We start from the raw sequence: 14,938 nt of genomic DNA on the forward strand, positions 1-14,938 counted from the left end.
AAAATAAAAAAATCTAATGTATACTAGCAAGTATTTTTGTGTGTTAGGCTCCACAGATGTTTCTTTATTATGAGAAGTAATGAGCATGGTCAAAAAGTGTTAGGCCATTATTAGTTTATAAAATAATATCAGTTTGAACCATCTTCTTTTATAAATGTTAGAAATATACTCTTATAAAATACTTTTAACAGTATATAAATAAACATTTGGGATATAAATATTACTTTTGGCAACAGCAGCTCTATCAATCAACCTCTTTTTTCCCTCTAGTATTGAACTATCTGATAGTAAAACATAATAAATAAGTCTAGGCTATCAACTATTGTTTTGGTTTGTAAAGAGTCAAGTTACCATGTGTATTCAATGACTTTCCTCAAAAAGAACCGAGGGCTTCTTCCTCTGTCTGATTTTACTCTAATGATGCCCACCATTAAAGAGAGGAAGTCTCTAGAGCTCCTCAAACATATAATTAGAGCTTCCTCTGGTGTTTTGGGCAAGTCAAATTTTCTCACAGAAAGAAATGCTCTACTTTATGGACCATCTTGCTAAGATTAGCCAATTGTGAGCTGAGGTTATCATTCATTTGCAAAAAGTTAGAGTTGTTCTAACTCTAACTCTAACTCTAACTCTAATCTAATACATGTACACAGTACACTGACGTCCATGCATCCCTTTTCTCATAAAGCCATTTTTATTGCAGTAAAATATTTCATTTCTTATACTACTCAATATCTTGAAGTACCATTTTCAATAATAAGAAACTTAAAACTGTAGCACAATGAGTCAAGTACATGCTTCACACAGTTCTATATATTTTTTAGGCTACCATTGATTGTTTCATGTTTATGATTGGTAAATTGCAACTGATCCACCACTGTATTCTTTCTACCATGTATTCATAGAACAACATCTATTTTTAATCACCATTTCCTTCCCACGTATTCTGGAGGCACAAAGGCCAACCCAGGATACTAATACTCAGTCAGAGCTCTCTCTCTCTCTCTCTCTCTCTCTCTCTCTCTCTCTCTCTCTCTCTCTCTCTCTCTCTCTCTCTCTCACTCTGAATATATACTCTCAGATATACAGTTACCAACCTGTACATTTCCTCATTGCTGATGATTTTGCATAAAATGTTCTATATTTTCTATGTATGTTTTAGATTCAGTGATCTGTAGAACCTTGCACTGTGTGAAAAGGTAACTTAAAAAGAAAGACCCACAATGCACTAGTATTCATTTGGGTGAAAATCTGCCTTGCAGTGAAAAAAACTGTTGTTGCTTAGGATAGAACCTGACCTCAGCAGCAAGGTGTTTTGGATGCAAGATAAATAAAGATTGAGGTGATGCTGCATCTCATCAGTTACTCACACCTCCCTTTCCATTTCTGTAAACCTGCAACATCAACTGACACCATTTTCTCTGTGCACTTGATTTCTATCTCCACCCCCTATCCCCCCCCCTCATTATTCTTATAATATGGTCTCCATTATTAGACCACTTCATTCATCAGCTGGTCCCCTCGCCCTGTGGAAATTACCCATCAGACCCACTGTGGAAAGATCAGCAGATGCCAAGCAGCAGAGACACACACTGGATTAAAACAGAACAAAGACCTACATCAACTCTCATTCTTCCCCATCTCAGAAACCAGCAATGATCTAAAGCTAGGAGTCACAACCCTCACCAGAATAAAGCCGTTATTGAAGATTAATCAATAAATGTTATTGCAGGAAGGAAACATGTGTGTGTGTTAGAATTCTTCAGAGCTGGTGTCACTCATCAAATAATGCCAACATAATGCATAAACCTCACAAAATCCTACAAGCATAAAGTTTGTACTGCACAATGAAAATACAATTCCTGCTAACTGGGAGTATTAATGATTGAACAAATCACAGGGAATTGTATTTATGCTTTAATGTCACCGTTTTGGGGGGGCACGGTGACTTATTGGTTAGCACGTTCGCCTCACACCTCCAGGGTTGGGGGTTCGATTCCCACCTCTGCCTTGTGTGTGTGGAGTTTGCATGTTCTCCCCGTGCCTCGGGGTTTCCTCCAGGTACCCCGGTTTCCTCACCCGGTCCAAAGACATGCATGGTAGGTTGATTGGCATCTCTGGAAAATTGTCCGTAATGTGTGATTGCGTGAGTGAATGAGTGTGTGTGTGTGTGCCCTGCGATGGGTTGGTACGCCATCCAGGGTGTATCCTGCCTTGATGTCCGAAGACGCCTGAGATAGGCACAGGTTCCCCGTGACCCGAGGTAGTTCGGATAAGCGGTAGAAAATGAATGAATGAATGAATGAATGAATGAATGTCACCAATTTGGATTATCAGAATACCAGTCAGGTTTATTGGCCAAGTTTGTTTTGTGCACAGAAGAAATCTGGTTCCAGCCGTTTGAAATTACCTCAAAATTACATCATAAGTACCCTTAATGTCACTTATAGGGATTTTATAACTATAACAGTATGTGGTGTATGTGATATAAGCATGTTCAGATGAAGGCCAACAGACATTTTTGCTTTTGGACGGTCAGTGTTTTGGCTTTGGGGGTTCAGGCTGTAGCATTCAGGAGTCCAGATGTGCAGTTTAGATCCATTTATTGACATATATTTAGCATAATGGATTTAGCACCATTATGGATAGGCTTCATAGAAATCAAACTCTACACAGCCACTGTAAATATGTCAGAGTTCCCCTTTTCCTGTTCCTGTCCTTACTTTTCAGAACTTCCCTAAACACTGCAGTTCCCTACATCTACCTCCACTTCCCTTTTCTCTCTTCAGATGAGCAGCTGCTCTGCCTCTGAATGGCGAGCCCCAGGAGAGAGTAAAGGGAGGAGGAGGGCAGGAGAACGGATGAGTGTGCCTAGACACCAAAGGTCATGGTTTGAGTCTGCATGGGCCATGGTTCTTTGTATAAAATCATGGTAGGGCAAGCAAACACGCCTACAACCCATCCAGATATAGATAATCTATAAAAACACATGCTGTTGTATTTGCACGTATACATATAAATAAAACAGAAAGAAAAACTTTTTTTTTTATTTGCATTTTTGAATTATTGATAGTGCACCCCTACTTTCCTGTCAAATTTTTGCACTTTCTTTCTCCCTGCACTAATCTAACACAGTTGAAGCTGCCTGGGAGTAAAGAGGCACAAGTTACCTGCTCACTATGTTCACGTACATAGTGATAGCTCCTTTCACAGAAGCACGTGGCTAAACTATGAATTATAAAGAAGGATAAATAATGGATGGTGCTCAGTGTTCTTGTCCTGGAACTCTGCAAATATGGCTGAAACTCAGTGACAGATGGCTGCATTGAAATAGCATTAGATTTGCACTGAAACAAATCCACCATTCATTCATTTCCATCATTTGAAATTATAATATCTGTCTTTTTGTTGCCCCGTGTCTCTGTTGTGGGAGTTCGATTCCCACCTCTGTCCTCTGTCCTGTGTGCACAGAGTTTGCATGTTCTCCCTGTGCTTCAGGGGTTTCCTCTGGTTACTCTGGTTTCCTCCACAAGTCCAAGACATACACTGTAGGCTGATTGGCATCTCAAAATTGTGAATGGGTTATAAGTGATGCAAAATTATTCAACTGTGAAAATGTCAGTTGAGTAGAAAAAACTTGAGTAGTTGGTGGAACACTAAGACACCAATGTTTTTCAAACACATTTCTGTATCAAATTTGTGTATCTCCATGAATAATCTTAATATATTTCTTTACCCTTGACACAAAGCCTTTAGACACAAAACATTTTTATTGTTTTATCACTATAAGTTTTGTTATATATTATATGTTTTTCACACTTCACTTATTATTTCCTTAACAATAAGTGTACGTACAATAAGTGAATTAAAAACTACAATAAAATGCACTCTAGAGATTCTAAACCTTGAGGCAATAAAAATAAAAACCACAGTTAATTACATTTTCTCTACAGTTTTGTCATGCCCATATACATATTTGTGCATCAGATCCAATTATTTAATTCATTTACCAGTCCATTTGACATTAAGAAAGAATTTTGCATTAAGAATTAAACTCTTATTCTAAATCTCTCTAACTCTCTTACTAAATCTTAACATAATAGCATGTACACTACAAATGTTGTACATAGTTAGAGATAGCAACACTGGAAAGCTTCTTTAAAGCATTTGATTCGATTTGTATTGAATTGTATTGTATAGAGTGACCAACACAAATTAAGGAGCACATCAGCATACAGGAAAACAGTGGCCTGAGCACAAAAAGGAAGTGAATGATAAAAAAACAAAAAATAAAAATAAAAATAAGGAATTTAAACATATGGGGAAAGAGTTCAGCATGACAGAAAAAGATGAGGAACAGAGGAACCACAATGAGGTCTTACCTCATGAATGGTTATAACTAGTTATGAGGGTCTCTGGTAGTTCAGAAAGGTTAGGTTTCTTATCTCTCACTTAGTTGAATTCAGCATAGAAACAATGCTGCCCTGATAATCTTGCTATGTGGAAAAACGTGCATTACAAGACTATTCAGACCCATTGGTTTTGTCCTAGACTCGCCCTTTGCCCTTGCACTGGACCTAGACATGCTGTTAAAACTTAATCATTATATGGTAATTTTTTTTATGTTAAATAAATAAGTGAGAATATTCCAGGATATTTAATATACAGTTCCTTCCAAAACTATTGTTTTTGCTATATTCTGAAGACATTTTGGTTTAAGATCAAAAGGCAAGTTAGACACATTCTAAATACGTTAGAACATAGCACAGTTTCATTAATTTAATTATTATTAATTATTTTTCCAGGTTTGTGTTGCACCTTCTTTAAGTTGCTGTTTGCTTTGGGGGTTTCAGTCACCTCTTCAGGAAGTGAAATGCAAGACCAAGCCATGACACTTCCTCCACCATGTTTGACCTATGAGCTCATATGTTTCAGATCATGACCAGATCCTTTCTATTTCAACAATTTGGACTTTCCATCACTATGGTTGAGGTTAATTGTTTTTCCAGACCTTTTGTGACTTATCTCTGGATTTCTTTATGAAATCTATTCTGGCCTTCTGAGTCTTACTGCTGATGAGTGATTCATATATGGTGGTATGGCTTCTACAGTATAATGCAGCAATAAAAGTCTTCTTCCCACAGTGGATTGTGATAGCTTCACCCCTGCCCTGTCCTGTGGAGGTAGCTTATTATTTTTCTTACAAAGTTTCTGTCATTAACTGCTGTTGCTTTCCTTGATTGAGCAAAGTATTGTACTGGCTATGACCAATGTTTGTGCAATCATTTTTCCTTTTTTTCTTAGCTTTAAAATCTAATTTATTTATTTTTTTCAAATAACAAAAAACTCTGATCTTTGTGTTGGTTTATCATTTTCTTAACTTAACATATATAGTTTTCACAGGTGAAACCCAGGCCTAAGCCTAAGAGTAGATATTCAGAGCTAGTAACTGTTCACACAATCAGACTAACAGAGCACGCCTGTTCAACAAGAAACACCTGTCAGTTACATCATCCAATATATTTGATCACTTGAAAAACTAGTGGGTTCAAACAAAAGGTGCCATGTTGTAAGTTGTTTAATACATGTAGATGTAAAAAAAAGTCTTTGGTGTATAGTGAAACACAGGTAATGCCACACACATGAATAAGACTTGCATAATGCTTTGTATGTAAAAACACTCTCATTTTAGGTAACTTGTGTAGTCCTGTAGTTTCATGTTGCTTGAGAAGTACAGGTTAGGAACCACCAAAGATTTAATATATATAAAAAAAAAAATTAAAAAAAGAAAAGACAAAACATTTTTCAAGTGTATGGATCGGTGTTGCTTTTTCTAGATTTTTATCATTACAAATACAGTTTGATGCTGCTATGTGATACGTTTATTTAGTAAAATGAAGCTGGAATCATGATTTGGCATTCAAACAAATATGCACGCATTCACACAATCCTTTGTAAGAAGCCAAACTTGTTGCTTGGGCTTTGACTGTGCCTGCAGAAGAGGCAGAGCACTGCTGTCATACCCTTAGGCACAACGCTTAATCTAATTACCTTTATTACATATCCTCTCTGTATTAATCTTTAACAAATGCAAATAAGACTGCTATTCCCAACCGATCTTGGATTTGTGTAAGAATATGTTCAATTTGGCAAGAGGTATTGTGTTGCAGAAGAAAAAAACTGGAACAAAGATGAAGGAGCAGTAATAAGTGGATAAGTGAGGTTATAAAGGGTCTGTACACATCTACACGCACTCCGCTTAGGACATTACTGCTATTGAAGCAGAACTTGGCGAGGAGTTACAGCTCAGGACCCAACAAAAAGCTGTGGTGAGCAAACAAAATGAGCAACAGAAAAGAAACAAGGCGTCTACAGAGAGTGACCCATTTACCCAGCATGCCTCGAGCTCTTTTGTGATGCCGGCATTCAAACAGGCTGAAGAGTGAAGAGAGACAGTGAGATGAAGACCAGCCAGTAAACTGGTGACACCGGGAAATACAAGAAAGGGTCATATTATGCTTTATGCCATCTCAGGTTTTGGAAACTAGTACTTCCACCTCCTACGCACATGCTGCTCATGTTTTAAACAGAGTTTGGAAAGAACAGCAAAAGAAAATGTGAATGACTGCATGATACCTTCAACAAAAAACAATAAATACAAAACATCTGAACATAAGAAAGACATAAGACAAATACAGTAATACAAACCTTACACATATACTGTATTCATCATTATGCATATATTCTTCTTCATTCGATCCACTTTATCTTGGTTAGATCCTGGGCACATGATGGGAATACACTCTAGATAGGATGCCAGTTCATACCAGGGCACCATGCAGGTGGTACATAAATCAGGCATGTTTGTATTCAGGATTTCTGATGCACAAATTTAAATTGGTGAAAGCAAATGTACTGTATGGAAAATCTCATTCTCCTGACTGCCAGGAACACTCAGCCCTCCAAACCGTAGCTAAATGGCCCAATCATCAACCACTCAGTACCAAATTAATGACAACTTTCATTTAGGGCTACATGTGGGTTGATCTGTCATAATATTTATTAAGAAACCCAGTAAATATAGCGTAAGTCATTACAAGTTTTTAAAAAGTGTTGTCAGTGATAGCTCATTGGTTAAGGTATTAGAGATCAGACAGATTTGAGTTCAAATCCCATAACTAGCACTTGACCACTTGAAAGTTTCTCAGAAAAAAAAACATCCACGAAATAAGCATGTGCAAGTGTATGATTAGATTGTGCAAAAAAAATAAATAAAAAATAAAAGCTAAATGACACCAGTATGTTTCTGCCTATGTGGCCAGTTACAGCTTATCCCACAAGTGTTGGTTTAAACCATATGCTTTCTTAAAATACTGTACCATGTCTTCATGTCAACCCACTGCTCGAAATAAACCATTACCAATCCCCACTTTTAGCATAGTATGAGGTCAGTGGTACTTTTTAGAACAGAAAAACAGCAAATAATATGTGGAACTGTTTTCTATGATTGCTTCATGGATTTGAACACTTTCTCCAGATATTGTATGAGTCTGAGCTACTTATTTTATATATACATTACATTTCCATCTATTCCAATATACAATATAGTATTAATGGCAAAAGCATTAGTCTTTGACTCTAGAGTTTTGTCTGTTTTAAATAAAAAATACTGCATATGTTGGTGGGGAAATGGTTTAATTTACATCTGAGTGTGGCTGTACTGCTTATAAGAGCTAGTATACAGTATGTGTTTATATATCAATATTCTTATGCAATCTGAGTCTATTGTAGTGTTTGTAGATAATGTACAGAGTCAATACTGTTTGTGTATATACATTGTTTATGATATGGAAATAGACTTTACAGAAATGGCTACATACTCAACAATGTAGGGCCTGCTATAGACAGATTCTGCATTTAGCTCCTCCACCACATTCGCAAAAATAAACAGACAGTGAATTTCTCTTGGCCATGTTGTAATGAGCATCCAACCCAAGGCCTAGTGGTAAGAGACTCCTGCCGTTGGGAGACACCTGTCATATAGGAGTCTGTTCAGAAAACGGCTATGTCACATGGGACGTCCTGTCGCATGCAGTACTGTTGCTGCGGTTCTGACTGCATGGCTGGACAGTCTTATAACACATGGCCAGACTGACCCCAAGCTATCGGTCAAGGGACTAATTTCTCTTTCAATCTTCATCTCAGCTCTTTTATTGTTGTGTAAAGAGACAGGACAATGTGAGAGAAGAGCAGGACAAAGACAAATGGTGTGCATGTTTCCTCCAGAGAGTAAAAAATGCTAAATCTGAGATTATATTAAGGCTGAGTGGGAGGAAAAAAGACCTTGTAGGACTGCATGATAACAATGGGGTAACGACTGGAAGGAGGGGTGAGGTTTAATGTATATTTGGGGGAAGCTGATGGGGACACGTGCAGGGGCGGTTCTAGGCCTTTTTTAGGGGGGCTCCAGCCCCCCTGTCTGTGATCTCAGCCACCCTAAAACTATAAGTATAATTTTTAACTTTCAAAAATAAAAAATAAAAATTATGTTAAAATGCAGGACATGTTTTCGATGGGAAAGAAAATTATTTATCAGTTTGATCCAAGAGCGAATTTTTTTTACTTTGCTTTTACGTGCGTGTGTTGTAGTCTTTCAAAGTGCGTCATCAGCTGTCTGCTTTATTTGAACGGAGAAGCACAATCAGTCAGAGTGCAGTGAAATTTCACTATTCTTATTACCAGAGTTGATAGCACAAACAAAATATTAATTCAACCAATCCATTCAATACTAAATAAAAATAACATTTATTGATTTGTTCTTTTGTGAATATTTATTTTATTAATGACTGCATTCATTGGACACACTGTTCGTAGAGAATGCACACATGCATGAACTGATTTGGTTCAAGACTGGCATCATTACATTATGCATAAAATTTTATTGTCCACTTTTGCCATTTTAAATAATACCATAACATTTGGCTTATTATGTAGTCATGTATAATATAAAAATTCTCACTGAGGGCTAAGCCCCCCTAAAGATGAAATCCTAAAACCGCCCCTGGACACATGCCAGTTTCTGTGGAGTGGGGAGATGGGCAAGTCTGTCATGTCTAATTTGATTCTGGGTTTTGTTCTGCCAGCTGCCATTGGTACCGTCTACAAACCATGTGACATCAGGGAGCTGATCAGAGAATTTTACACCCTAAATGATCCCCGAAAGACTCAAATCCTGACTTGATTTCACTGAATTAGTTCATTATTAAATAATCTGTATTACAAGAACAAGTTAAACAGCACTAAACAAACTTACCAGGCTAACTGTGAAATCAGATAGTTCATATTAAAATAAATATTTACTAAATATGTAGTTCTGTCTAGTCTAATTTAAATATTTCACCAAAATGTATCAAAAAATAAGACTTTTATGGAAGCTAAGCACACTAAACTATTCAAGACCCCCTAAAGAAGGTTTTAGTGTATTTAAGACCGTTTGTTAACATTAGTTATTACTGACAGCCAAGTGACACTGAAGAACACACCACTGCTCCTAGTGGTGATCTGACGAACTATATTTTAAATTGGATAATTGCTGCCACCTGGAGGCCACATTGAGTAATTACACTTAAACAAAAATTCCCCAAAACCTTTATGACAAATGGATCTTTGACGATGGAAACTCTTATCAGGGTTCAAGCAGGACAGCAGAAAAAAAACAATTCAAAGTATAAAATGTTTCGACATGCCTCTTTTACTTCCTCTCTGTGTTTAATTATAATTTCACCTCAGTCTTGCCAAGTTTGTTTTCAATCACATACAACAGACAATTTAGAAATGCTGGTCAGCCTAAAACACATCTCTAGACTGGGGAGGAAACCAGAGTACCCAGAATAATTCCCCAAAGGACATAAGAACATGTAAGAGGCAGGAATCACACTATCCATTCTTACAGGTGCCCGGAAAATGTGCTGACCACTAAGCCACACTGTCCCCTGAATCACTTTATGTTCATTTCTCTAATGTCATGACAAAGCCCTTGTATCAAATTGGCAAAGGAAAACAATTTTTTTTCTGTCAGTGTTATGCTTGTTGTGTTTAAACTTAGTGCTTCAATTTTTATTATCTGTCAGTTCTATGTACACTGCAACCAGTAGACTTTGTTTACTTATTAATTGTTATTTTCTGCAGTAAGATATTTAATGTTGTGTTATTTAAGATTCTCAACCCTGATTCTGTTTTTTTTTTTTACCACTGGCAGGGCTGATAATTATCCGGTTAGTCAAGTTCTACATAGAACCTTTAATGATTTTTCAGTGGAACCCTTAATGGTTCTAAATACAGAATGTACATTGTAGTTTGTAGCCAATCCATTTAATATGTGCACAGCAGGCATATGCAAAACCAAGAAATGTGTATTACAGCATGTCCTCCAGGAACCAGGGCTGGGAACTCACAAATGTAACCAGCTAAATTTATCCTTCTTGTAGCTCATAAGGCCTAGTGCGAGTCAAAGGGTTAGAGTTTTATTGTAGAGGTCTGCTTGCCAGAAGGGACCTTAGGTGACCCAGAACGAGCTGTGTTGCCAGGAAGAGATATTTCACCTCATCCTACTGAAATTAAACTGGCAACTTTCTTCTAACGAGATGCAGAATGTAAATGAAATTAGGTTGTTTTCATGTCACAGGATATAAACCACTTTTTTTAATGAGAGCCTTAATGAGTCACGTGACCACGTCAATTTAGCAATTAAAGCGTTTGTAAATAGAAAAGCAAGATAAGTAATGCAAACACGTATAACTTAGAATTTCATTTTAAATTCGTATTTAATTGTAAATATAAATGTACGTACTCTCATAGCTGTGTTTAAATGGGTTAATTAGACTAACAGTCGAATGAATATCTTCCCACAGGCCTGATTGGTAACTGGGTTGCCAGATTGGCCTGTGTGTACCTTTTCAACGTGTTATTTGTATTTATATCGACCTCGGGAAACTGCTCTCAGTATGTAGGATATAAATGGTATTTACAATTTACAATTTATTTACAATTTGCGTTGGTTTGAGCATGTACTCTGTGCACCAACGTGTTTGGAAAGAGATTTTGGTTTCAATCTGGCAACCCGCAATAGTTTTAAAGGCTAGGTCTTGCGCTCGAGGAGGATTTGAGGCAACATTTTGAGGCAAAAAATTTCTTATATTCGTTCGATTATTTGTGGTTTGTTTATACCCCTGTGGTCAATTCTCTCAGTGCATCCGTAAGTAGTTTTATTCAGATTTCCACCAAAGAGGGTGTTTGCGACGCGTGGCACAGTTTTAATACGAAGTTGTTGCGCATTTTTAATTTTGATGAAGGCCGCTTTGGTTTCATATCAAACCTGCAGGAAAATGAAGGAAACCACTGCAGCTTACTTATTAACATCACACACAAGGAGTTATAAACTTTGGTTTTGGATAAAAGCAGACATGCATGTTCTAATTGCAGCGAGAGGAAAATGCAAACAAGTGTAAAAAGATTTTTGTTTATTTTTGGAAAGTGCGTTGGATTTTAGTTTAGCAGCTTACATCGTGTGTTGCACTGCTTTTATTGTACAATAAAGCCAGTCAGAATATTAAAACGAATTATTTTGGATGTTTCTCTTTTCGACGTGTTGTCTTGGTTAACGTAAGAAGAGCGGCTGTTTATTCTGGCGCACAGTTTGCACTTGGACTAATGCCAGATTCGCCCATTTTAGTTACGTGTTGTTGCGCGCTCTCTTGCGTCTATTAAACACCTCGTTTTCCACGTGTTTTTCTTTCTTCACTTATCCTTACTGTATGGAAATGATTCCAACACTGAACAATGTCCAATTTGGCGATTAAGACGCACTTAACATGTCTCTGTTGCACGCGTTGTGATTCTCCACACACACACACGCAGGACGAGCTGATGCACATAAACAACCATTAATTAGTTTTTCACTTCTTATAACTTGAAATTGGAGATTAAAGCTGTGATCCATAAAATTATTTTATTAAAATTATTAAACAGAGAAAAATATATTTGGATTTGAATAAGTAAATCCATCTGATGTTTAATGTATGAGATGAATGTGTGTGTCCATGAAATTATCCTTTGTGTCTCAGATGCTGTGCCTGACTGCAGGACGGTTGAGGACGCTGTTGTCCAGAAGGGCAGCGGCTGCTCTCAGCACCACTAGTGTCAGAATGGCCAGTCATGGCCAAGGTAATAGTTATATTGTACTGTCTGCTTGCAGTGTACATTATGTTGCTATAAAAATTACTTGGTGTTAGTTGTGTGTCCACTAGGGGACGCTCTTGACTTAAGCTAGGGTAAAAAGCAATAGTTATGACCTCAGCGTGTGCAAGTTCTTATTTTATTCAGTTGCACTACTGATGTTTACCTCTGTTCCATCCTGACCTGAAGTGTCACAGCAGACTGACATGTCTCTACCCTTATACTACGATCGTCTGGACTCTCCGCTACCAGACAGACCGTACAACAATACCCTTACTGCTACCGAGAAGAGTTTGAAACAGAAGGAGAAAGGACCATGGAACAACCTTACAAATGAGGAGAAAGTTGCCTGTTTGTATTTTTTTTTTCTTATTCGTATTTTCTCTTTCTTATATATAATAATAAAAACCATTTCCATTGCTAAGAATCGCAAACGTGCATATATTCGATAACCTATGCTCATGTGGTGATGCTTTTATATAATATGTAAAATCTGGAACATGTTTCAGTAACATTACATTTTGTTTTGTTCTCAAAAATTTAAGGTTGCCAATAACTGATGTGTGGTTTTGTTGTGTGTCTCAGTGTACCGGATTATGTTTAAAGACTCTTATGCAGAGATGAAGAAGCCCTCCAGTGAGTGGAAGACCGTGCTGGGTGGAATCTTCTTCTTCATGGGTTTAACTGGCCTGGTGGTGCTCTGGCAGCGCATCTATGGTATGGTGGACCAATCATGTCTGAGTTCCAGTGAACTAAAAAAAAATGCATCTCAAAATTTAGTGTGCTACTGCTGAGGTGTTTTATTTTTTCCTCTTCCTTCCTCAGTTTATCCTGATCCTCCTCACACATTTGATGAAGAATGGGAAGCTAAGCAAGTGAAGAGGATGTTGGATATGCGAGTGAACCCAGTGCAAGGTTTCTCTGCTAAATGGGACTATGAGAAGGGCCAGTGGAAATAAATTTAGAGTCGTTTCAACAGCCTCTTCTGTTATAACCAAGGTGTCTGTCCTCAACTGTCCATGAAAATATCTAAAGGAAAAAATATACTGAATAAAAATCTCTAACTCTTAGTGAGAGTTGATGATGCTCTGACCCAATTCTTCTGCCATTAATTGTTGGAGTAATGTTCAATAAACTCTTTGATATGGAATAAATCAGTTTGTTCATTTTGGAATAATCTTTTCTACATCTGTATACAACCACACATGCATTCTAATGACCAGAAGCACAGACATTCTTTATTTGATTGGTCTTTATTCATTTTGATGATATCAGACATTAAAAAACTCCTAAGACATAAAACATTCAATTAGGGGCATGGTGATGTTTTAAATAAACCAAAAGCTTTAAAAAAATAGTTTCTTTTTTTGTCTTATTCAGTTGAACATAAAGTACAAGTACACATTAACAAAACATTTCAAAGAAATAATGGAGTTTAAGGCCATAGGAAAAAGAACACTATGTGTTATAAATATTGTGAAGACATCCAAGAGGCTTTAAATATTTTAGCTATGCTATTATGCTACTCTAAAAGTAATTTAAGTTACCTAGTTTACATAGTGTCCTGCCAAGGTCTTCACTCTACCAAGCTGTTCTTACACACACACACCACAAAACACTCAAGTCTTTCTCATTTAGTAAACACACACACGTGCACACACACACAGCATACAAGCAGCGAATTTTCTTTATATGGAATGCATTCTGTTAAAACAGTGTCTACAGAGCAGCTGTAATATAGATTTTCGGGCAGTTGTCTTCTCAGCATGGTTCAGCTTGGTTTGAAGTAAAATGTTTCTCTTAATTAGTTACTCTTGAATGAGATTGTGACTATATGGTATATATTAATCCTATTTGTATATTTAGATATGAAAAAAGTAGCATTTGGAGAAGAGCGGATTTCTATTTTAGCTATTCGAATGTAGTTGCATGTAGTATGTAGAGCATGTAGTTCACTAGATCTGGTATGAAGAGCATTGAACCTATACAGAAAACAGGAGGCTGTTTGGGATTCAGTACAAGCTAACATAATGACAAAAATGTACCCGCTAAACAAACACCATTAATGTGATCAGACAGAAAATGTTAAATGCATTTTGAAGCGAAGTATGTTGCTTCTGGTCACTGTAAGGTGCAGAGCAGCAGGCGGCCTTACTGAGTGATGTGCAGCTTGAGCCGCCATGACAGCAAAAATGACTAAGTTACAAATAAACACAACAGTACAGATGTAGACATGCCAGGTAAGAGTAAGACATCTGTGAGAGACTGCCTGTTAGTCCTAAAGGCTCACAAATTAAATAAAAAGACAATTTATATTTGCATACTCAGGCGCTGCAGTAGGAATTTTGAGCCCACTGCCTGGTTAATCCTGACAGTTTCCATTCCCAGGTCTTCGCAAATAGTCCTTACCTATGGAATAAGAAATATGCCACTTCAGTCTGAATCTGTGCCTTAATTTGAATTTGTGATTTTGTTTTCTAGTTTGTATGGATTGCATGTGCACAAGGTTTTAAATTCAATTTGATATTAGTCTTCACCCATTCATCCATACAAAGAGGTCAAGAGGATCTAGAGCCTAACTTGGAAACATTGGGCATGGTGAGGGTTCACACTGAATGCAATGCAAGCCTCTTGCAGGGTAACATGAACACACACACACTCACACATGGCAATTTAGCATTAAACCACTGCATGGACCATCATGTTT

At 37.2% G+C, this 14,938-nt stretch overlaps 1 protein-coding gene across 4 annotated transcripts; it reads left to right on the top strand.

The window, feature by feature from the left end:
* The first annotated feature begins 10,625 nt into the window (after nucleotides 1-10,625).
* Nucleotides 10,626-13,385, top strand: LOC113658332. 4 transcript variants are annotated; one of them, XM_027170696.2, is made up of 5 exons: nucleotides 10,626-10,649; nucleotides 12,120-12,219; nucleotides 12,421-12,582; nucleotides 12,817-12,948; nucleotides 13,057-13,385. In XM_027170696.2, the coding sequence occupies exons 1-5, from the start codon at nucleotides 10,641-10,643 to the stop codon at nucleotides 13,188-13,190; spliced, it is 537 nt and encodes a 178-aa protein (XP_027026497.1). In that variant the 5' UTR covers nucleotides 10,626-10,640; the 3' UTR covers nucleotides 13,191-13,385. The 4 variants fall into 4 exon arrangements, with proteins under 4 accessions (XP_027026497.1, XP_027026498.1, XP_027026499.1 ...); XM_027170697.2 differs by lacking the exon at nucleotides 10,626-10,649 and adding an exon at nucleotides 10,861-11,016; XM_027170698.2 differs by lacking the exon at nucleotides 10,626-10,649 and adding an exon at nucleotides 11,038-11,251.
* The last annotated feature ends 1,553 nt before the right edge of the window (nucleotides 13,386-14,938 follow it).

The sequence above is a fragment of the Tachysurus fulvidraco genome, chromosome 23 (genome assembly GCF_022655615.1).
Source record: "Tachysurus fulvidraco isolate hzauxx_2018 chromosome 23, HZAU_PFXX_2.0, whole genome shotgun sequence".
NCBI lineage: Eukaryota > Metazoa > Chordata > Actinopteri > Siluriformes > Bagridae > Tachysurus > Tachysurus fulvidraco.

What these genes read in the sequence shown, in the direction of transcription:
- LOC113658332 (XM_027170696.2), top strand. An exon ending in AATGGCCAGTCATGGCCAAG is followed by an intron (nt 12,220 to 12,420) that starts GTAATAGTTATA and finishes CCTGACCTGAAG; the next exon opens with TGTCACAGCAGACTGACATG. An exon ending in AAATGAGGAGAAAGTTGCCT is followed by an intron (nt 12,583 to 12,816) that starts GTTTGTATTTTT and finishes TGTGTGTCTCAG; the next exon opens with TGTACCGGATTATGTTTAAA.